General features: G+C 38.8%; 1 protein-coding gene across 50 annotated transcripts in view; it reads left to right on the top strand.

The window, feature by feature from the left end:
- MPDZ (multiple PDZ domain crumbs cell polarity complex component) overlaps positions 1-21,997 on the top strand; it is a 182,874-nt gene extending 160,877 nt beyond the window's left edge. For 46 of the 50 annotated variants that reach the window (XM_089316996.1, XM_070052001.2, XM_089316857.1 and 43 more), the window contains 15 exons: positions 2,794-2,886; positions 2,974-3,048; positions 4,205-4,376; positions 6,601-6,746; positions 7,421-7,504; positions 7,659-7,852; positions 8,838-8,985; positions 12,473-12,559; positions 13,339-13,429; positions 14,332-14,375; positions 15,261-15,383; positions 16,638-16,742; positions 17,305-17,417; positions 18,655-18,778; positions 20,630-21,997. In XM_089316996.1, the coding sequence (XP_089173122.1) occupies positions 2,794-2,886; positions 2,974-3,048; positions 4,205-4,376; positions 6,601-6,746; positions 7,421-7,504; positions 7,659-7,852; positions 8,838-8,985; positions 12,473-12,559; positions 13,339-13,429; positions 14,332-14,375; positions 15,261-15,383; positions 16,638-16,742; positions 17,305-17,417; positions 18,655-18,778; positions 20,630-20,776 (1,746 nt within the window). In that variant the 3' untranslated portion in view covers positions 20,777-21,997. The remainder of the gene's footprint in view (positions 1-2,793; positions 2,887-2,973; positions 3,049-4,204; positions 4,377-6,600; positions 6,747-7,420; positions 7,505-7,658; positions 7,853-8,837; positions 8,986-12,472; positions 12,560-13,338; positions 13,430-14,331; positions 14,376-15,260; positions 15,384-16,637; positions 16,743-17,304; positions 17,418-18,654; positions 18,779-20,629) is intronic. The other 4 variants (XM_089317011.1, XM_089317024.1, XM_089317019.1 and 1 more) reach the window with 1 other exon arrangement.
- Positions 21,998-22,215: the final 218 nt, after the last annotated feature.

Below are 22,215 nucleotides of genomic sequence, written 5' to 3'. Positions count from 1 at the left end.
AGCTCACTTCCCATAGCGCAAATGAGTCAAGAGAAACAGCAAGGAGGAAGCCCTGGTGTCCTTTCTGATGCAGTTGCCGTTTTCAACACCATCACTCTGTTTTATACTGTATGTTAAATTTCAGTCATTAAGTCCAGCCCATACATTCAACTCTCCCCATATGGAAGGGAGAAATATCAAAGGATTTTGCCTCATATATTTAAACATCATAGGGAACTCAGAGAAGGAGAGAGGGGATAGAGGTGAATGGAAAAGTAGGTTGGGAAGAAGTTGTTAGGCATGCAAGGGGGAGCTGCCTCTATATTCTAATGAAGCTTACCAGTTTTTGCAAAGGGTTGAGATGAGAATGAATGTTAGATAAGCAATTGGCAAATGAGAAACAATTGGCAGTGAGAGAGAGAGACAGAGAGAAAGGTCTTCCTTTGCTGTTGGTTCATCCTCTAATGGCCACCGCGGGCGGTGCGCTGCGGCCAGCGCGCCGCGCTGATCCGATGGCAGGAGCCAGGTACTTATCCTGGTCTCCCATGGGGTGCAGAGCCCAAGTACTTGGGCCATCCTCCACTGCACTCCCTGGCCACAGCAGAGAGCTGGCCTGGAAGAGGGGCAACCGGGACAGAATCCGGCACCGCGAGTGGGACTAGAACCCGGTGTGCTGGCGCTGCTAGGCGGAGGATTAGCCTAGTGAGCCACAGTGCCGGCTGGCAAATGCCTTTTGTACCAATAAAGTACTTCACTGATTGTTACATGGCAGGCCTTTTTTTTTTTTTTTTTGAGTTTAAAAAAGTTTAATTTATTTTTAAAGACAAGAAAACAGATTTAGAGGTAAGATGTTTCTACCAAGTTTCTACAGCTAGGTCGATGGTAAATTTGCTCACCCTAAAGGTACAGTTTTCTCTGTATTATACACATGACTGATTTCCTGGAAAGAGATTGGTGGTAGAGACAGATGAACAGTACTATCTGAAACTTATCAGGCATTAATAATCTACCCAGAAAAGACACAGTGTTGATAGTAATTAAAGCGAGAGTGAAACCTGGCCCTTTTTTTTTCCCTTTCTTTATTTGAAAGGCAGAGTTACAGAGAGAGAAGGACCCCAAATGGCTGCAGCGGCCAGGGCTGTTCCAAGCCCAAAGCCAGCAGCCAGGAAATTCATCGGGGTCTCCCATGTGGGTGCAGGGGTGCAAGGACTTGGGCCATCCTCTGCTGCTTTCCCAGGGAGCTGGACCACAAGTAGAGCAGCCAGAATTTGAACTGGGCCCATATACAATGCCGGCATCACAGGCGGTGGCAACAACACCAGCTCTGAAAGCTTACTTTAATGTTGTAGGCATGACCATGAATGTGATGGCAAGCTTGGCTTTAGTGTGGGTATTTCGGGGAAGTCATGGCAAGATTTGCTGGTCCTTGTTTTACTTTGTGTGATTTTTCCTGGATGAAAACTATAATGAAAAAGGTTTCTAGCTCTGTCCAGAATTAAAATGTTCAAAACTCTATTTTAATTTAAGCATTTTTTTAATGTAAGCATTAAAGAAAGGTAAATGCCAGGATTATTGAACATTTGGTTTTGATAAATGAAAATGTGGAAAATATGGACCAAGTAGGTATAGCTCTCCAACCTTGGCAGGTTTTCAGTGCATATATTTGGGCTCCAAGATATTTTCAGTCTGCAACAAACCAAAATGCTGTACCCCAGAGAAGGAACACTGGGCATTCAGCCCCAAGAAAGGACAAAGCATGAAGTCTGTCTGCTGGAAGAAGAAACATGGCAGAAAAGAATGAAGTGGCCAGATCTGATTATTTTTTTGTAAGTTCAGGCCAGAAAGAGAGGAGTCAGGAGTGTCCTTTGCTAGGTTTTGAATGACTTGCTCAGTAAGCCAGTGACACAAAATTAAGTTTGCAAATGTTGAAAATTTTGATTATTGAATGTGTTTTTGCTATCTGTATATGTTGCTGCAGTTACCAAAGAACACTTGATTGTTTGATGGTTTGGGGGAAGAGATTAGTCCCAACAGAAAAAAAAAATGTGAAAGATTAAGGAGAGATTTCTTTTAAAAAGATTTATTTATTTATTTCAAAGGTAGAGTGATAGAAAGGAAGAAAGGGAGAAAGAGACACAGAAAGATTTTTGCATCCACTGGTTCACTCCCAAATGGCTGCAATAGCTGGGGCTGGGTCATTCTTGGAGCCAGGAGCCAGGAACTCCATCCTCATCTCCCACATGGGTGGCAGAGACTCAAGACTTGTAGGAAGTATAGCAGCCAAGACTCATACCAGAACTCCGATGTGCTCTGCAAGTGTGCAAAGCAGTGGTTTAATGCACTGTGGCACAAAGCATGCCCATTCTTTCTGTTTTTAATTTTTAATTTATTTTCATTGTATTAGAGAGAGAGAATCTCATTACCCAAACATCTGTAACATTCTGGCCTGGGCCAGACCTAAACCAGGAGCCTGGAACTCCATCCAAGCCTCCAACATGGGAGGCAGGGACTCAAATACTTGACCCATCTTCCGCTGCCTTACAGGGTACACATTAGCAAGAAGCTGAATTAGAAGCCAAGATGCCGGATTTAAACCAGACACTCACATATGGGATGTAGGTGTTCCAAGAAGCAAACTTTGATGCCCAGGCCCACCCGAAAGAAGACGTTTCTAATAGTGGACTTCAGAAGAGTGTTAATTGCTTTTCTAATCCTTGAGTAGAAGAAGATGTTCAGACATTATGGCTGCATACCTTTACATTTGGATAAAACTGATCTGTTTTGTCTTGAGTGTTCTTGTTTTTCCTTCTCTAGGATCAAGGAGGTTTGGGCATTGCTATCAGTGAAGAAGATACAATCAGTGGAGTCATCATAAAGAGTTTAACAGAGCATGGAGTGGCAGCCAAGGTGAGACTTTACCCCTCTCACTATTATGAAGTGGTGTAGAGGGAATCACTTCTGGAAAGTCACCAAATCTACCACATTTCCATTTAGGATGGACGACTCAAAGTTGGAGATCAGATCTTGGCTGTAGATGATGAAGTTGTTGTTGGCTGTCCAGTTGAAAAGGTACTTTTCCAAAACAGAGTAAATGGTACTGTAAAGCCATCCTTGGATGGCTCATGTGTGCATATGTTAGGAGCTGGGGATTACAAGGAATTTGGGCTAACTAGCTATTGACATTAGACATTTTTAAGGAAGAGAAGCAGTTATGAAGAAGTTCTTTTTTATGTTTTTTTCCATCAAGATGATGTGTCGTATGTTTTGTTTCCTAGTAAACTATTCAGTATTCACCAGGCATTTTTTATAAATGTCATTTCCATTTTTCTGTAGGAAAAAAACTGAATCTCATAAGCAGTGGCTAAGTGAGTTCAATATTACAGAGGAATATTTATTTATTGATGTTGACTCATAAATATCTATATTAATTTATAAAGTGATCATAAGACTCAGCCATTAAGTATGTTAATTCTGTTGGTATTAAGTAGCTTTTGCTCCTGAGTTCTCTTCTCCTCAAAAGTGATCATAATACTTGGAGTTTCATTTGATGCTTTTCATGTGTAATCACCAATAAAAGCTTTGTTTTCCCTGAGATGTAGAGTTCCTTTTATCCCTTGCAATGAGGAAAAACCAGGTCATGAACCATGTTTCCATGTCTACATTAGCCAGCAAGAAGCTTAGCATTCTTTTAAATAAATTTGTTGTTAATAAAAGCATTGGTATTATCTAAGCCATAAATTTGGTATTTTAACTTTCTCTTGGCTTTGATTTTTCTGTTGTGTAGTTTACCTATCCTGATTTAATATATGCATTTCTGTTTTTATTAGAAGTGTGTATATAGGCCTCAACAGATTCTATGTAGAATCAGGAAGTGAGTAAGATATTCTACATGTCTTCTAAAGTTGTGGGAATCCAATCTATAGGACAAGATTAACTAGAAATGGAAAAGATTGGAATTTCTATACTTGTATAAGGAAGAAGTTGTTTAGAACCAGACTTAGAGTGGAAATTAGCCATGACCTTAATCTATATCATGCATTCAAAAAAACTAGAGAGAAATTAATTGTTTCTTGGCCTCTCACATCTTAACAAGGGATTACTTTTCCTCTGTGTTGCCTCTCAACCTTAGACAGAATTAGATTCAAGTAATAATGGCAACTCATTTTTATAAGTCTGCTAATAAGCATTTTAATTTTGTTTCCCCACCATTCCAACACCCTACCAGTTTATTAGCCTTCTGAAGACAGCAAAGACGACAGTAAAACTTACCATTTGTGCCGAGAATCCAGACTCGCCAGCTACTTCAGTAGCTGGTGCAGCCAACGGAGGAAAAAGGAGCAGCTCTCAGTCTCCAGTGGTGCCACAGTCGAGCTCTCCAGAACCAGAGCCCATTCGAAGTAAGGACTGGACTCACGAGAGTCCTGTGTGTCTGGCATACTCAGCACAGGGAGCCTGCTGAGGGTCCAGCTGCCTGCCAGTGGCTGATTGTTTGAAAGGTGTAACAAGGGAGCCCTGTGGTGGGAGGCTGGTAGCAAGAGAGGGGCTCCTAAAGAAAGAGCACTGGATTGTAAAGTAGACGTCAGGGCATCTTACATTAACCCACCGTGGGACCTCAGGAAATCCACCTGTTCACTCTGAGCCTCAACTTCTCTGTTCTCCAAGAAACTTTTGCTGAGAGTACCAGTGATTTCAGATATTGAACTAGCAAATTGGAAATATCATTTTGGAGATACTGTATATATATGTATACATACACATACACTGAGACAGTAACTTAATTTCCCTAAGTCTCAGTTTTCTTATCTGTAGGATGGATATACAGTGATCCTTTTTCACAGATAGGATCAATATTACCTGCCACCACAAGAAACTCCTGAAAATGATAGCTGTTAACACTGAGTATGTTGTAGCAATTTGAGTTCTGTGGTTTGAGGGCAGTAGTAGACCTTATGAAAGTAGATAAAATGGATGTCGTGGACCATGGGATGATAATTTAGTCTATCATTAAAATGCCCGTCTAGTATATGGAGGTAAATTATTCCTATAAGTTACTTTTTGACAAAAATCACACTGGTTTCTTATAAAACAATAAATTTCAACCTCTGCACCATCAAAAAACATAATTGCTCAAACACGTTGCCATTTTCTGCAAGTGTGGGGAAAAATTGGGCCTACAAACTGAAACATTCAGTTCTTTTGACATGGTTTTAAGGAAACACTAATTTAAAACATTTGTAGTATAGTTAGACAAAAATGGCTTAAAGAGATATATCTCTGATGAAAGTAATCCTTTATTTAGAAGGACTGAATAATTGACTGAAGTGTTAGAAGATTTTATGAAAATATTCTCATTTTTCAATTTTACATTGATCCCTAAATAGCATTGTCTATAAAAATATGAAATGCTATGTGAAAATTTTACATAAAACGAAATATCTTACACCTGTTCTTACCATTTCAGGAACAAGAAAATGGTCTGTTTCTGATTTCCTAAAAAGAGAACATCTTGTCCAAAGCATACGTTATTCTACCAAGTATAGCCATCCAGACTTTCCCCAAACATGCTATTTGTTGTATCATAAAACAGGTGATACGATAAGAAGACTGTCATACAACAGGATGTGAAATTATATTATTCTTATTTTCTCATAGTCTATTCTTTTTTGAGCATCTATGCACCAGGATTTGTTTATAAAAAAGCAAGGGAAATCCAAGGGTAAAGATGTAAATAGTGAGTATTTCCTTAGACTTGATCATGTGAGAAGAGATGCTCTAGGATAAGGGGGAAAAAAGGAAAGCATAAAAAGCCCTGAAAAGCAGGCAGTGGGACCAAAATTATTGATGTGCTTTGTGTTTTGTTATCTCCCTTGAATGTGCTTCTATGTGTCTGCCACATGTCTCAGATCTGAGTTGTACAAATCTTGATTTCATAACAAGTGTGTTTTGCTGCAGTGAAGTATAGAATGTCAGAGTGAAACTGGAGGTTCTGTTCAACTTTCTGTTCTCCTTCCTTTACACTCTATCTTATATAGCAATTTAAAAATACAGAATAGTATAGAAAATAAACAGGTGATTTTGTACCAACAACCTTAACAATGATTTAATAATATTTCTTTCAAAATATATTTATTTGTTTTTATTTATCAGTAGACAGACAAATACAGACCTAGACAGAACACCAGAGGGCTCTTACCCACTGATTCACTCCCCAAATGCCAGTAACAGCCAGGACTGAACCAGGTCAAAGCCAGGAGCTGGGAATGTCATTTGGGCCTCCCACATGGGTAGCAAGAACCCAAGTATTTGAGCTATCACTGCTGCCTTCCAGAGTGAGCATTTGTAAGAAGCTGGAGTTGAGAATGGAGCAGGGATTCAAACCCCCAGGTACTTCCAGGTAGGATGCAGGTACCCCAGATAGCGTCTTACCCACTGCCTCAAACACCCTGCCTTAATATAGTTTAATATAGCTAGAAGAGCTGAGTAAATTTGCAATCTCCTTTTTCACTAGTCTGAACCCCTTTTCCTACTCCATCCCCCAAAAGCAACCTGTGCAGTGAGTTTAGCCCATATACCTTTTAATCAACATTTATTTGTATTTCATTTCTCTTTTAACTCATTTAGGTACAAGCAGGTCATCAACACCAGCGATCTTTGCTTCTGATCCTGCCACCTGCCCCATTATCCCTGGCTGTGAAACAACAATTGAGATTTCCAAAGGGCGAACAGGACTGGGCCTGAGCATTGTGGGCGGGTCAGACACACTGCTGGTGAGTGCCCACCCAGAGGTGCTCACTAGCTGGGCAACCCTTCAGCCAGGCCTCAGATACCTAGACTGAGGGGATGGCTTTCTGTCTGTTTTGTTATATTAAATATAAAGGCTGAGGAAAAAAATGTATTGCTCATTATTATTTTTAATTTATAGAGCAAATCCTTAATGGGGGTACTGGGATTTTTACTTAATTAAGTCAATACTGACTCAGTAAGATTTTGTTACACTTGTGAGTGTGACGTTTAGATTTTGAAATGTTTCTGTCAGCTCACCAGTGCTTTTGGTTTGGATTTCCTTTTTAATGGAATCCACACCACATTGGTCATGTGTTGAGAGGAATCTGAACAATTGGATGCTTTGTAGACAAAATTTTGTAAATGTCAAAAGGTAATGTAGCTCTATTATATGTAGGTATAGATAATTTATATATTTAAAATGTTTTCTAAATGTCCCTACTGTTAGAAAAAAAAATGCACAAGCTTTTCTGAGCCATTTAGCAGAAAGTGAGTTGTCAGACATTTCCTTAAATGATGTAAGGTTACCGGCAGGTGGATCCTGTAAAGATCAGGCCTGCTGGCTGTCTATAAAAGTCCCAGGTGTTTGGACTCCATTTCAACTCTGTATTGCTAGGGAGAATGGAATAAAGCATGGGTTGTTGTGTTTGGCTCCCAGGGTGCCATTATCATCCATGAAGTATATGAAGAAGGAGCGGCATGCAAAGATGGAAGACTCTGGGCTGGAGACCAGATATTAGAGGTACAAAGCACTTCCTTGTGACCTTCAGAAATAACAGCAAAAAGGCCACTGGGGAGGCCACTGGTTCTTGTTTCCTTCTCCCTCTTTTCCCTTCCTTTATTTGCCCTGTTTAACTCGCCTAGTTTCTCACTCTCAAGATCCCGTTTTGGTGCAGGTGAATGGGATTGACCTAAGAAAGGCCACACATGATGAAGCCATCAATGTCCTGAGACAGACGCCCCAAAGAGTGCGCCTGACACTCTACAGAGACGAGGCCCCCTACAAGGAGGAGGACGTGTGTGATGCCCTCACCGTGGAGCTACAGAAGAAACCCGGCAAAGGCCTGGGACTAAGTATTGTTGGGAAAAGGTGTGCCTAAGGATGATGAACCCAGTGACCTTGTGGGAATGAGTGATTACATTCTTGTAAGGGACTGATAGTGGAATCGTTGGCAATGGCTAGTATCCTCTGCGTATCTGTCCTTAGCCCACACACAAGGGGATGTGGAAAGACCTAAGTTTTGAATTTTTAAGTTAGTATATTGGGGGTTTTGAAGGTCCACAACTAAAATCCATTTGGTATTTTTTGACTGCCTGTTGCATGCCAGGAAATACATTCAGTTCTGGGGAACTAAGACAAATGAGACATAATTCCTGACCTTGAAATTTCACAGTCTGCTGGACTAGAATTAAATATATTCTTGCAACAAACAAATGTGTTGATGGGAGACAGAGCACATTTTAGGGGAACCAGGGAGGCAAAGGAGAAAGGGACCAAGTGACTCTATTTAAGAGAAATAAAGGAAAACTTCCGAGAAGGGAGCTCCTTGGTCTGAGGCTAACAGTGATAAATGGCATTTGATGAACTAATGGGCCAGTTGAAGGATATTCTTTAGAGAAGGATCAGCATGAATAAGAACATGCATCAGCAAGGAACCCAAAGCAGGAAGCAAGGCATTGGGGTGATGGCAGATTCGTGACTGCACATAAATTCAATACCTAACTTATTTAAATATTTATGTATAAGTACATTTACAAGTTATAGAAGTCATTTTCTACCTGTGTGATCCATAAAATTGGAATAGTAGTACCCACTTCTATTTGCAGTAAATAGTTGATAAAGAGTAAACATGCTTATTAAAGGTATTTTAAATGTATGAAATACATTACATAAGCTGGTATTTATCACAAAATATAAATCTAATAATGTTGCCTCAGTGTCATTCAAAACCATTAAACTTTCAAAGTTATAAAAGTAGAAGTGAAAATTGTGGTTATGAAAAGTTAGCTTGCCATTAAATAAGCATTGCATTGGAGTTGAGGAAAAACAAAGCTGAAGTTAAAACCGTTTGCAGGAATGATACTGGAGTGTTTGTGTCAGACATTGTCAAAGGAGGAATTGCAGACGCAGATGGAAGACTGATGCAGGGAGACCAGATATTAATGGTGAATGGAGAAGACGTCCGTAATGCTACTCAGGAAGCTGTAGCTGCCTTACTGAAGGTAAAAACCATGTGCCATAAATAATATCGTGTAAAAGTATGGGAAAACAGAGAAGATACCATTGTGCTGTTGTAGCTAAATTACTACTGAGTTATGTTTATTTGAAAAATCATCTCGAATAAAATATATTTGTAATATATGTATCATTGATGAATTTCTAAATAGTAAATTTGTGATTAGCTGTTTATTTTATTGTTATATACTTAGTGGTAGTGAGAGTTATGAATTGAATGAATGTAATATTAGTAGGTCTGTTATCTTTAAGGTAAGTATTATGTGGATCTTTCCTTGAAAGAAAAGTATTCAGATCACGAGAAGCAAAAATATCAACCTCCATCCCCCCATATTTATTTCTGGATTTATTCTTATGACCTCTTGCTGTGTGAAGACTCCCATCCTTGCCAGGGGTTCTGTGTGAAAGGCGGCTGTCAGTTGGCAAGAACTGTCAGTGGGGACATCTCAGTAGACAAGAAGGGTGTGCATGGTAACTCTGAAGTTGAATCTCTCTGACCTCTCCTGACCCAGCCCCTTACCTTCTGGGCAAACCAGGTTGGGCATCCTTATGTCTTCTCAGAGATGAAGAATATGACAGAAAGATTTTAGCCTTTTGACCCCTAGAAGGAAATATTTGGTCCAGATCCTATTCTGACTTAACACTACTAAGCTATTAAAGTTGACACTTAAAACTGGGTGGCCGGCGCCGTGGCTCAATAGGCTAATCCTCCACCTTGCGGCGCCGGCACACCGGGTTCTAGTCCCGGTTGGGGTGCCGGATTCTGTCCAGGTTGCCCCTCTTCCAGGCCAGCTCTCTGCTGTGGCCAGGGAGTGCAGTGGAGGATGGCCCAGGTGCTTGGGCCCTGCACCCCATGGGAGACCAGGAAAAGCACCTGGATCCTGGCTCCTGCCATCGGATCAGCGCGGTGCGCCGGCTGCAGCGGCGGCCATTGGAGGGTGAACCAATGGCAAAAGGAAGACCTTTCTGTCTGTGTCTCTCTCTCACTGTCCACTCTGCCTGTCAAAAAAAAAAAAAAAAAAAAAAAAAAAACTGGGGTTAGATGGCTCATCGTTACACCATGAATGTAACTTAATGCAGATTCACCTGGAAATACCTTCACAGGGAATTAGTCCAACACTGATGAGTCTCCCATCCCTAGGTGTCATTCTGTTTACAAATTCACATTCCTGCGAAGAAAAATCTCCATGAAGAACCATTTTCTGATTAGAAAACCAGAATCAGACTTATTTTAAAAATAAATTTCAAAGTACAGAACAATCACTGAAAACCAGTGCTTAGCACTGTAGACACACTCTCTCTCATGGAGAGACACACTCTCTCTCACTCTCTCTCATAGTCTGATCTTGACTTCCAGAGGGGACTGGAATTTTCACAAAGCTGCCACCTGCAGTTCATGTGGGGGCTGCTCCATTTCCAATCCAGCTCCCTGCTATGGCCTGGGAAAGCAGTAGAAGATGGCCCAAGTCCCTGGGTCCCCGCACCCACATGAGGAGACCCAGAAGAAGCTCCTGGCTCCTGGCTTTGGATCAGACCAGTTCTGGCAGTTGTGGCCATTTGGGGAGTGAACCAGTGCATGGAAGACTTCTCTCTCTCTCTCTCTCTCTCTCTCTCTGCCTCTGCCTCTCTGGAACACTGCCTTTCAAATGAATAAATAAATCTTAAAAAATAATAATAATTTTAAAGATGCAAGTGATTTGAAATGATGTTCAGGACAATTATATTAACATGAAAAAACATGTAATCAGTAAAAAATAAAAGTAATGTGTTTATGATATAGACAACCATGTAAAATAACATTTTACAGTTTTTCATAATAATTATGAGAATTATTGGAATTATGGTGTTTTTTTCCTCTTTTTTTTTTTAAAGAAGGGCTTACGAGGAATGACACTTTTGTATTATTTAGATTTATCTTATTTATTTGAAAGACAGAGTTACAGAGAGAGGTAGAGACAGAGAGAGTCTTCTGTCCACTGGTTCACTCCCCACATGGCCACAACAGTTTGAGCTGAGCCGATCAGGAGCCAGGAGCTTCTTCTGGGCCTCCCACATGGGTACATGGGCCCAAGCACTTGGGCCACCCTGCTGCCTCCCCAGGTGCATTTGCAGGGAGATGGGTAGGAAGTGGAGCAGCCGGGACTCAAATGGCACTCATATGGAATGTGGACATCAAAGATGGTGGTTAAGCTACTGCACCATGATGTCCCATGAATTGCTTTTGTAATGGAAAAATTTTGTTCAAAAATTTTAAAACTAAAACTCTTGAAGTTTGAAAAAATACAGGTAGATAAGTTACATTAAATTAATAAAGCACACATTAAATAATTAGTGTATGGATTTGTTAACCTCTGTAGATACGAAAACTTAAAATATAAAATAAGTTCAAAAAGAGTTGGATAAGTTCCAGGCCTTCCTAAAGCCCAAACCAACCAAACATACCAATTTATGGATGTTACAGTTAACCTTTCAAAGTTTGGTCCATGGCTGACATGTTCCATAGTAATGCACTCCTCAATACCCAGGAGAAGCACTATAATATCAGTGCTCTATATTTATGTTAATACTGCTTTACACTGGACACTGTCCTAAGCATTGCACATAGATTATTTAATTATACCAACAACCTAAAATATATACATTTTTAAAAAGTAGAGTAAAAGGCTTATGAAGGTTAGAGATGCATTCTGATCAGTAGCTAGTAAATGACTGAATCTAGATTTAAAACAGTGTGTCTTATGCCAGAAGCCCAGTATTTCAAACACTTCTTTGTGCCGCTTCCATATTTCACTACAGAACATTTCTTGCATGCCTGTACAGGGCTACAATGAAATTGTTTTGGGGGAAGAGAGAAAATAAGAGAGAGAGAGGATCTGAAGTACAGAGTCACCTGGACTCAAACCAGCCACTCTGTTAGCATGTCATGTTAGCATGTCAGGCAGAGGCTTGACCCACTCCTCCATTTCATCTCACCAGCAATATATAGATTTAAGTATTATATAATAGGTCTATTCAGATATGATGTGGACGTGAAAGTTTGCCCAATTATCTGAGAGCTTCTTATATTGAATACCGAAGAAGTAGTTGTGGTAGAGGTGGTTTTATTATTTCTGTTAGGATTTTTGATTCCTGAGTTATTTGGTTCTTTTGGCTTATCTCAATCAATATGTTTCATAAGGTAAGGGCTCACTTCTCAATTTCTCTTGGCCTTGGTAGAAATAGTCTGCCTATCAGTCATGAAATAATAGGCTTGATCCTGGAGATTGCTGTTGCTGCTTGTTGTTCATACTGTTTTTATGAGTTTTAATGCGTTTTAAAAAGCCATTTTTCCAGAAAGGATTGAAGGTGTCCATGACTATGGAAACTATACAAAATGGCGCATTTCAAAAATTCAGTCTTGAAGAATAAAACATATTCTTAAAGATGATTATAGCATTTTGTTTCCACATTTCCATAAAACAACCACTGTCCCAGTGTTCCTTAGGCACAGTCACCTTGGAAGTTGGAAGAATCAAAGCTGGCCCATTTCATTCAGAGAGGAGACCTTCACAAAGCAGCCAGGTGGGTAGGTGGTGATGTGGTCCACGTGCCAGAGGAATCCATGGCTAGCCCTTAACTGTGAGTCTGTGCAGGGTCATGCACTCAAGTCTAGCTCTCTGGCATGCAGCAGAGTGACTGGGATGTAGATTTGAGACAGGGAAGAGTGGAAGATGCAATCGGACAAGTAAGCCAGATGTAGCTGTTGAGTTAGTTTATGAATTATTTTAAGATACTTAATTTCAAGCATTCTTCTTTTGGATATGATTCTTTGTCCTTAATCTCAAATGTTAACCACTAATATATGTAAAGACTACCAAGATAGCATTTTTAAGTATTTTATAACAAACATCAGCCAGTATTCAAGTGAAAAAACTGTAGTTTCTCATCACCAAGAATAAATCAATGGTGTTAGAATATTTCAAGTTTCATCAGTCTGTTATTAAAAATCCCTTAATTTCTTCCTTAATTACTAACATTTGTTTCCTGTTGACTGACCCAGTTTATGTTTAAGTCCAAATCTTTGTACCACTATACTTGTTTAAAATTAGTTAGATTGCAATCAATTTCTTGTAGCCTTTTTAGCTTCAATGAATTTATGTCATTTGACAGATTCTTCCTTAGAAAAAGAAAATCAATAGAAACTATGTTTAAATTGCCATGCAAATTATCAAATGCCACTGTTGCTTAACAGGTACTTCTCTGTGGATACACTAAAAGAATTGAATTCTGCTGGGAAAAAAGTGGTGTTTAGGGGGAATTATCCCTTTGAAAACTTCCTAACATAATTGCTATATTTGTAGGTAAGTGAAGGCAGCTTGTCCTCTTTCACTTTGCCAATTTCTGGAACAAGTACATCTGAGTCACTGGAAAGCAGCTCAAAGAAGAATGCATGTAAGATTGGCTTAATATTTTAAGCATAATTTGCTGGTTTGAATGTTGACTGTCGACTTTTTTTTTAAACCTTATTTTCCTCTGAGAACTCTTAGCACTACCCCCAACCAAAACATCTTATATCCTAATAGAGGTACAAAAATGTGTGTCGGCAAAAATTCTGAATACTGTGAAGCTGAACTTATGGCAGCTTTTCCCAAGTGAAATTTATAAGATACACTAAATATTAGACTCAGTATCATATACTTTTTTTCTTACTAAGCAGACTGCTGTATTCGACTTTACTTTTTTTCTCTGTTTAATGTAACACCAGTAAATCAGAGGATGTCACTAAATGAAGCCTTCATTTTTCCATGAAGAGTGCAAAAATTTTGAGAAAATGAATGTAGATCCTCCTGTGTTTTAATTACTTGAAATCATGATGCAGAGAGGTTTTTGGCTTGGTGCATTGGTTGAGAGTTGTTCAAAATGAAGAAACTAACCATATGGCAGTCTCTGTTTGCAATGTGACTAATATTCTAGAAATTTAGGCACTTAAGACCATGGATTTTTTTTTTAATGCATCCATGATTTTATTCCTCTCAGCTGTGCACATGTGTCTCTATCCAAAGCACATTCTGTCCTTGACACATTCAAAATGGATTATACAGTTGTATAATCAGTGCTTAAAATGAGAAGGGAAAAGAGGGATAGTATGTATGTTGTTCCAACTGAAGAAATGAAGAATTCCTATGTGAGTCAGATCTAATCACATGTACTATTAGTACCTTTGAGCTCTTCCTTTCAAAAAAATAGTAAATGAAGAAGACACTGTTTAGTCCCATTCAGCTCCTTGTGTTGACTAAATAGTCAATTAACAAAAAGTGCTCTGCTAACAATATTTTATATTTTTTCCTTTACAGTAGCATCTGAAATACAGGGATTAAGAACAGTTGAAATAAAAAAGGTAAACTTGGGGGACAGGAAACTATAAAAACTCTCAAAATTTCAGAGAATCTTTATGCAATTTTCCTGTTAACTGTATTACTGCCTTATAGGACCCATGTGAAAAAATAGATATAGGTAGTGTTTACAGTAGTTATACACAAAGCTGGCTTGACTAAATTTCCTAGTCATAGTACCTCATTTGAAAAGAAATTTGCTTATATATACTATATTATATTAGAATATATTATTATATATTTATATGGATTTCCAAAAATTGTCGTCAACCCAACCCATACAAAACAGTGTTGTACCTGACTTTCCCATACTCATATATGAGCCTTCTCTTTCAGTAGGTACTTCCCAGTTCTCAGATTCCACACAGGCATGCCCAGAGAGAAAATAAAAACAGCAATGATTTGTTGAGCCTCTGCTATGTGCTGAACCCCTTAGACACTTCCTGCCATGGTCCTGTCGTTTAAAATTCACTGCAGCCATCTGGATGAGCAGCACTGTTAAGTGCGTTGTGAAAACAAAGACCTAGGGATTTATTGAGCAGGATGGGCTTTGTGCAGGTCCCAGCATTTGTTAGGTCTGGGTTCTAGACTTCAAACCTCTCTGATTCCAGAAAGTGTGATCATCTCACTGCATGATTTTGCCTGCTTTCTACAATCGCACAACATGGTTTTCATTTAGCATGCCTTAATTCCTTTTACTTCCTGAATTGATGTTTGTCCCCCCACAAACCACACTAAGGACCCATGTCAAATAAAGTAGGGTGGTTTTCTTTAGCTTCATTTTCCACCCTCACAGAGTATCTGGGCTGCCTGTAGAATATTGTACCAGGGAATAAACAGTCAACTAAAAATATCACTTTGACTAACATTTTATCTCTGTTCTGTGACAGGGACCTACTGACTCTCTGGGAATCAGCATTGCTGGGGGAGTGGGCAGCCCTCTGGGTGATGTTCCTATATTTATTGCCATGATGCACCCAAATGGAGTAGCAGCTCAGACACAGAAACTCAGAGTAAGTTTCACCAAGAGCCATAGTAGCCCTACCAAATCTAGCCCAAGATTTTTTTTTTTTTCATAAACCCTGTGAATCTGGCCGCCTGTTGCTAGGCAGTTTTAAATGTCTGTATCTGCTTTTAAATCAGTGACTTCAGCCCTAGGAAGACTTTCCTTAAGTAAAAGATAAAAAATATTAAAAGAAAGGAGAGAGTGATGCTGTTGAGTGCCAATTTGCAAGTAAATGACATGAGAAGAGCTATAGTTGTCTCTCCATGTATGGTTGAAGTTCTGTGGAACACATTAACAGAAACAGTATTTTCAGAACTTTAGTATGAAGTGAAACTTTTCCTATATATGTTTCATTGGTATAACTGGCAATTTAATTTTGTTAAACTGGGAAGTATTTTTTGCTTTGGTTATAGATTTTGCAGAATTTTAATGTAAATATGACTTACCATCTTGTAAAACCATGCAAAACTTGCTTCGGAGCACTTTGGTAAACTACCCAGCTCTAAAATCATGAGAATATTCTATGACAGCCACTCAGTCTCTCCCCGGTAACAACTCTGAGTGGCCTCATGCCACAAACAGGGTCTCCGAGCACAGCCACATCTTTAAATAGTATCTATATTGGGAATAGTTCAGTCTCCTTTGATATCTAAATTTATGCCTGGCACTTAAAAACTGATTGTACACATAGAACAAGGGTCAGCAAACCTTTCTCTAAGGACAGATAGTGAATATTTCAGGCTTTGTGGGACACAAGAGTCTCTGTTGCAATTACTCAACCCTGCCCTGTAAAAGCAGCCAAATAAGCGTGGCTATCTTCCAACCAGACTTTATTAACCAAAACAGGCCATGGGCCAGGTTTGGCCCAGGGGCTTTAATTTGCCAATTCCTGACTTAGAGTCACATCCAATGATTATAATAATGTCCAGAGAAACTCAAATTTCCAAATGATATCAATATTTTATTCTTTTACTAGAAAGTAATCTCTTACCCAGGAAGAACGAAGAGAAGGGAAGAGTGGTTTTTCTCCCTCTCCTTTCTCCTGCCCTTGGTGCTGTGGAACTCAGTCGCTGTGAGCAGATTCTTTGTGTGCTAGCAGCTGCTTGCCCTTTTTGGAATTAGTGCTTTCCTTGCTTGTGTTTCAGTGGCTGGTGGTGGTATGTATGTCATCTGCAAGGTGGACAAGGAAAAGACTGCTTGGGTCTCAGGAGTGCCGCTCTGTGACTGATGTAGCAGATGGTGCTCTCTCTCTCCGTTGCAGGTTGGGGATAGGATTGTGACGATCTGTGGCACATCCACGGAGGGGATGACTCACACCCAAGCAGTCAACTTACTGAAAAGTGCTTCTGGCTCCATTGAAATGCAGGTAAAAATTTTATCCCAAAGCCTGATCAGGTAGCTTGAGAACATGTGAGTGTTGATGTTAAAGCTTTAAAAGTGAGTAAATGTCCTGCTATTATTTAATATTTCCCTTGATTATGAGTGATCAAATTGAGAATTCTGAGAACATATGTATGAACCATTTCATAACTTTTTTTCCTGAAGCATTTATTGCTTCAGATATCTATGTAAAAAATAATACAGGGCCTCAGCAGTGAATGATGAATCATTACAATTTTAAGCAGTGTGAATAAGTGGGTTTATTCGAAAGATCTTTAAAAAATAGTTGCATGTGAGTCCATATTTTAATGGCATCAAAGAACTTTGTAGAACTGAGTTAGTAAGAATGTTTTTACTGTCAGAACAGTTATGAGGCCTCTGGACATTGTAAAATTTCTTTCTCTTTGGTTATATTTTATCTTAACCGAAATGATTAAGTGAACAGTAAAATACACTTTTTCATCCAAATGCTTTTCTTAAAGGAAATTTGCTGCTGTCTTCCAGGCCACATGAACCTGTGTTTTTTCTCTTTACATTTCTGTGCACAGGTGGTTGCTGGAGGAGATGTGAGTGTGGTCACAGGGCATCAGCAGGAGCCTGCCAATTCTGCTCTTCCTTTCACTGGGCTTACGTCTAGCAGCATATTTCAGGATGATTTAGGGTGAGCTCATATATTATAGCTGGTGTATCTTTGGTCCCTTATGAATCAGATCTTCTGACAGTTGCATTCTTTGTCCCATGTTCTTAACATTCACAAAGAGACGAATTAATGGATGAAGCATGAAATACAAAAACCAAGTGCGTCTCAACTGCCGAATAACTATGGCATGGATTTAGCTAGTCAAAGGTAGATAGATAACATTATTCATAAATAGATTATGCATGGCACTATGTTTCCCATGTTTCAATTTTCATTTATTGGGGGAAATATTTTAGTTTTGCTGTCACCTCCCTGTGTGACATAAGCAAATGAAATCTACCCTTTCCAAATTTCCATCACTGCCTCCTCATTTAATATAAAGCACTTCACAGTATTTCACAGTATTGGGTAACATTCTTTGACTATAAAAGCATGGGGAAAATAGAGAGGGAAGAGAGGGGCCTTTAAAATAATTTCTGGCCAGCGCCATGGCTCACTAAGCTAATCCTCCGCCTGCAGCACCGGCACCCCAGGTTCTAGTCCCAGTTGGGGTGCCAGATTCTGTCCCAGTTGCTCCTCTTCAAGTCCAGCTCTCTGCTGTAGCCCAGGAAGGCAGTGGAGGATGGCCCAAGTGCTTGGGCCCTGCACCCCATGGGAGACCAGGAGGAAGCACCTGGCTCTGGCTTCGGATCAGCTCAGCGTGCTGGCTGTAGCGTGGCCGTTTGGGGGGTGAACCAACGGAAGGAAGACCTTTCTCTCTGTCTCTCTCTCTCTCTCTCTCTCTCTCTTTCTCTTTCGCTAACACTGCCTGTCAAAAAAATAATAATTTCTAAGTACTTTGATGTAACTTTTACGTTGCTTATAATTAATTTTTCTCTCTGAGCTCAGGAGTACTGGCATGTAAGACTTAATGTGCGTCTTCTAAACTTTTGCCCTCTGATTTTAAACAAACTGCAGAAAGAAACAACTGCTCTCTACAGTTAGAACATGCCGTGAATATGTGAGTTTACAGAAACCATAAATGAGTAGTAGAATTAGGGTGGTAACTAGGACTTCATTAGACTGTAAATTTAAAATACTGAGCATAGCATGCACTGACAGTGGAAGCATCGCAAAGATACTTGTAATATACTCACAAACAGTAACAGAGAATTATGCCAACTCTAGGCAGATGTCAGATAATCTAACACTTACAGATTCACAGATGCATATATATTTGCAAAACCCCACACCTCTTTTTCTCTTCTCCTTACTCTAGACCTCCCCAGTGTAAGTCTATTACTCTGGACCGGGGACCAGATGGCCTAGGCTTCAGTATAGTAGGAGGCTATGGCAGCCCTCATGGAGACTTACCCATTTACGTTAAAACTGTGTTTGCAAAGGTAAGCTTGCACATTCTAACCAACTGCTTTGCCCCGAAAAATTCATTAATAGTGGTCAGCAGCTGGCTTATTAGTTTATGGCCTGAGGTAATGCCAAATGGTTAACAGTTGATCATTTTCTTTCGAAACTCCCTACAGAAATAGGTCATTAAATATTTTTGTCCAGTTTGAGGTTTAGTCATGTTTAAAGGAAAATAGACTCAAATTGAAGCTCCGTGGAAACTCTTGACAGTATACATAACACTATTAATGAACTTTGTGGTTAGGAAAGCCCTTTTTTCTCCTTTGAATGCAAGTTACACATGATTGCTTTTGAAAATGAGACCTTTTAAGTATGTATGCCATAAAGAACTGGAATTATTTTCTTTGCATTTTTTGTTATGAAATATCAAATAGGCAAAGTAATGTACATCAAATACATACACAAATTAACCAATATGGCATTTATTTTACAAGTCTAATTCATTCAGTAAAATAGAAATCTAACCACTAAAATATTGGAGGAATATGAGCCACTCTGTCGTCTTTAATCAACTATTTGTGATCAACAAAATCTGATTTTTTTAAAAAAAGAAGGCCACTTATATATAGTTGTAATTGTAGAGGAAGTTCTATCTTGAGAATGTTTAGAGTAAAAATAAAGATATTGTACCATTGGTGAAACTATTAAAATAATTTAAACCCACATAAATATTACTAATATGTTGTTAAGATATTTTCCCAAGAGCTACAAAGTTGGGTAAAGTTACCTACAGGAGAAAATTCAGAATTTCATAATTTTATGATGTAAAGGAGCAAGACAAATCCTTCAAATATTTCTTATAGGGGCTTTATATTAGTACTATGGTCCTTCAATCTATGGAAGCTTCATTCTATTTTGGAGGGAGGTAAATTTATTATTTCCAACCAGTTTAAAGCACTACAGCTACAGCAAGCTAGCTATGGGTTTAATTTATGAGTTTTTTTTTTCCTAAGCTATTGGTATATCCAAAAATATAAACAGCATTTGCCAGTGAATAGAAAAGTCACGCAGTCCTTTTCCTCAGCCTAGGAACAATTTATTTAAGGCATGCTAGTTAGAACATATTTTAAGAATTTCATCATTATAGATTCCTCATTAACTTTTCCATATTTTTAATCTTAGATATTTAATTGCATAATTGTATTCTATAAGCATGCCTTAAGATGTGGTTCTCTTTTAAACAGCAATGTGTGTGTTTAATCTTAATCATTTAGGCCCCATTGGAAATGAAGAAACCATCTACCCTTAGGAAGTAACAACTAAGACAGCTTGAACAGCATTTTCAAAGCCATAGGGGAAAAAAATTAGAATTAGCAGTAGGTTCTACATGCAGGAGTCAGGCCTTATCCTGCTCCAGTCAGTGTTTATGTGGGCTGGTTGCTTCTGCAAAACCTTGGGTTTTATAGTTCTGTCCTTGTCCTATAAAACTGCTTTTGTTCTGTCTTAAACCTTTGGCTTCTTTCTGTAGGTTTTCTTTGTAGGATAGAAAATCCTGCATTCTGTGAAATCTCTCCTCCTAGGCAGATTCCCAAATATTCTTTATTAATTTGAGTTCCTACCAACTGCTGTGCTGAACAGCCAAAAAACCACGCAGCTCAGCTATTGACTTTAGAATTCCCGCTCACATTAGAATCTCAGGGCTGAAACTCTTTAGGTAAAAGGGCTGTTTTGTGTATGTTCATCATTGCTGGTAGCTGCGGAACACCTGTGGAGCAGCAGGAGTACTGTGTGTACACACAGCAATTTACTTTCTTGTTTAGATCTGCTTCTGTTGTGTGGCTGTGCGGCAGCATTTGGGGGACATAAACAAGCCTACTTTGTAATTTCAGGGAGCAGCCTCCGAAGATGGGCGTCTAAAAAGGGGTGATCAGATCATTGCCGTCAACGGACAGAGTCTAGAAGGGGTAACCCACGAAGAAGCTGTTGCCATTCTTAAGCGGACAAAAGGCACAGTCACTTTGATGGTTCTCTCCTGAATTGCCTGCCAGAATTGAGCCAACCCAAGCACCCTTGTTCTCCCCTCAGAGTACAGACTGTGGAACTTGGCCTGTTGATGACTTTTCCTAATGTTAATTTGAGTTTTGAGTATTTTTCTCATACGGAAATGGTTTTCTTATAACCTAGTATCACCTTTTCTTTCCTCTTGCATTTTGTGAACCTAGACCCAGAAGGAGTATTTATTTGCATAGATAAATCCAGTTTTCCTTTTTTTTTGGGGGGGGGGGTATATAAGATTTTATCATCACATGGGCAAAATTCTTATGTGCTAAACTGGTTAGTAGAGAAAGAAAAGTAAGTGTAAAGGTAACCAAAGATCTATATGTTTAGCAAATTAGGTGAAAAAGAAAATATAAAATAAAGAAGAAAATCTTGGAGTTTCATAAATGTGTATCAACTTTGCAACCCACCTCCTCTCCACAGTAAAAAAAAAAAAATTGTATTGAAAATCTTTTAAAATATTCCCAGCATTTAAAAGTTTTGAATATTCAAAATTGTACCTCCCCAATTATACAGTTTTCCTGCTAAAATTGAATTATGATTGAGTAAACAGCAAATATATGAAGCAGTTCCCCTAAGCTTTATAAAGAAATTATACATAATGCACATTTTGATATTCATTTTCATTTTTTGACCTTTTATAAAATATTTTCCTGTTGCTATGAGTAAAACAATGATACTACCCCATGTTGACTGTGGATTTTCCAAAAGCAACCATGCTGATCATGAAGAGACATTAAAGAATCTAAGAATCTTTTACTGCTGGTTTAACAACTAATGCAATACTAAAACTGTGTTGATCTGCTGTATAATTGGTTTTCAATTAGTATTAATCTTAATGACAGAGAAAAAAGCAATGCATTAGTAATTATTTTGGTTGTGTGCCATTAGTAAATTGATAGAAAAATTAAGGGGATTAACATAACTTCATTTCATTGCCTTATATTAACATCTTATAATACAATAGTTTAAGACTAAGGGAAACAGATGGAACTGTTTATTGCGACAACTGGTGAGGAATTATCATGTGTTCACTCCCATTTTAGAGCGTGAAACTCCTACATTAGAATATATAAAGTCACTTTAAATATTATCTATATTTGTAACAGAAGTAGTGTACAGATATTTTATTACAGCATTTTTGTGTAAATGAAGAATTAAAGTGAATAAATAAGAAGTTTCAGTGGTGCACAAATAAAGAAGCAGGCGTGTTTTTTTGTTTTGTGCTTTTTACTGGCAAAAAGGTTTATTGTATTGTTCGAGACTTACTTAAACTGGTTTTCATCATGTCTGACTGCACATATGGTGTCCATAGTTACAACTAGAGGAACTGTGGAAGGCGTCTTTATGAAAAGCCCAGTACATTTTTACCTCCACAACTTTTTCTAATTTGAGAGATTCATAAGTTCCTCCGGAG

This window comes from Oryctolagus cuniculus, chromosome 1 (genome assembly GCF_051225735.1).
Source record: "Oryctolagus cuniculus isolate XC-2025 breed Fujian yellow rabbit chromosome 1, ASM5122573v1, whole genome shotgun sequence".
In the NCBI taxonomy this organism is placed as follows: Eukaryota; Metazoa; Chordata; class Mammalia; order Lagomorpha; family Leporidae; genus Oryctolagus; species Oryctolagus cuniculus.
This window is presented reverse-complemented; position numbering and strand designations above follow the sequence as displayed.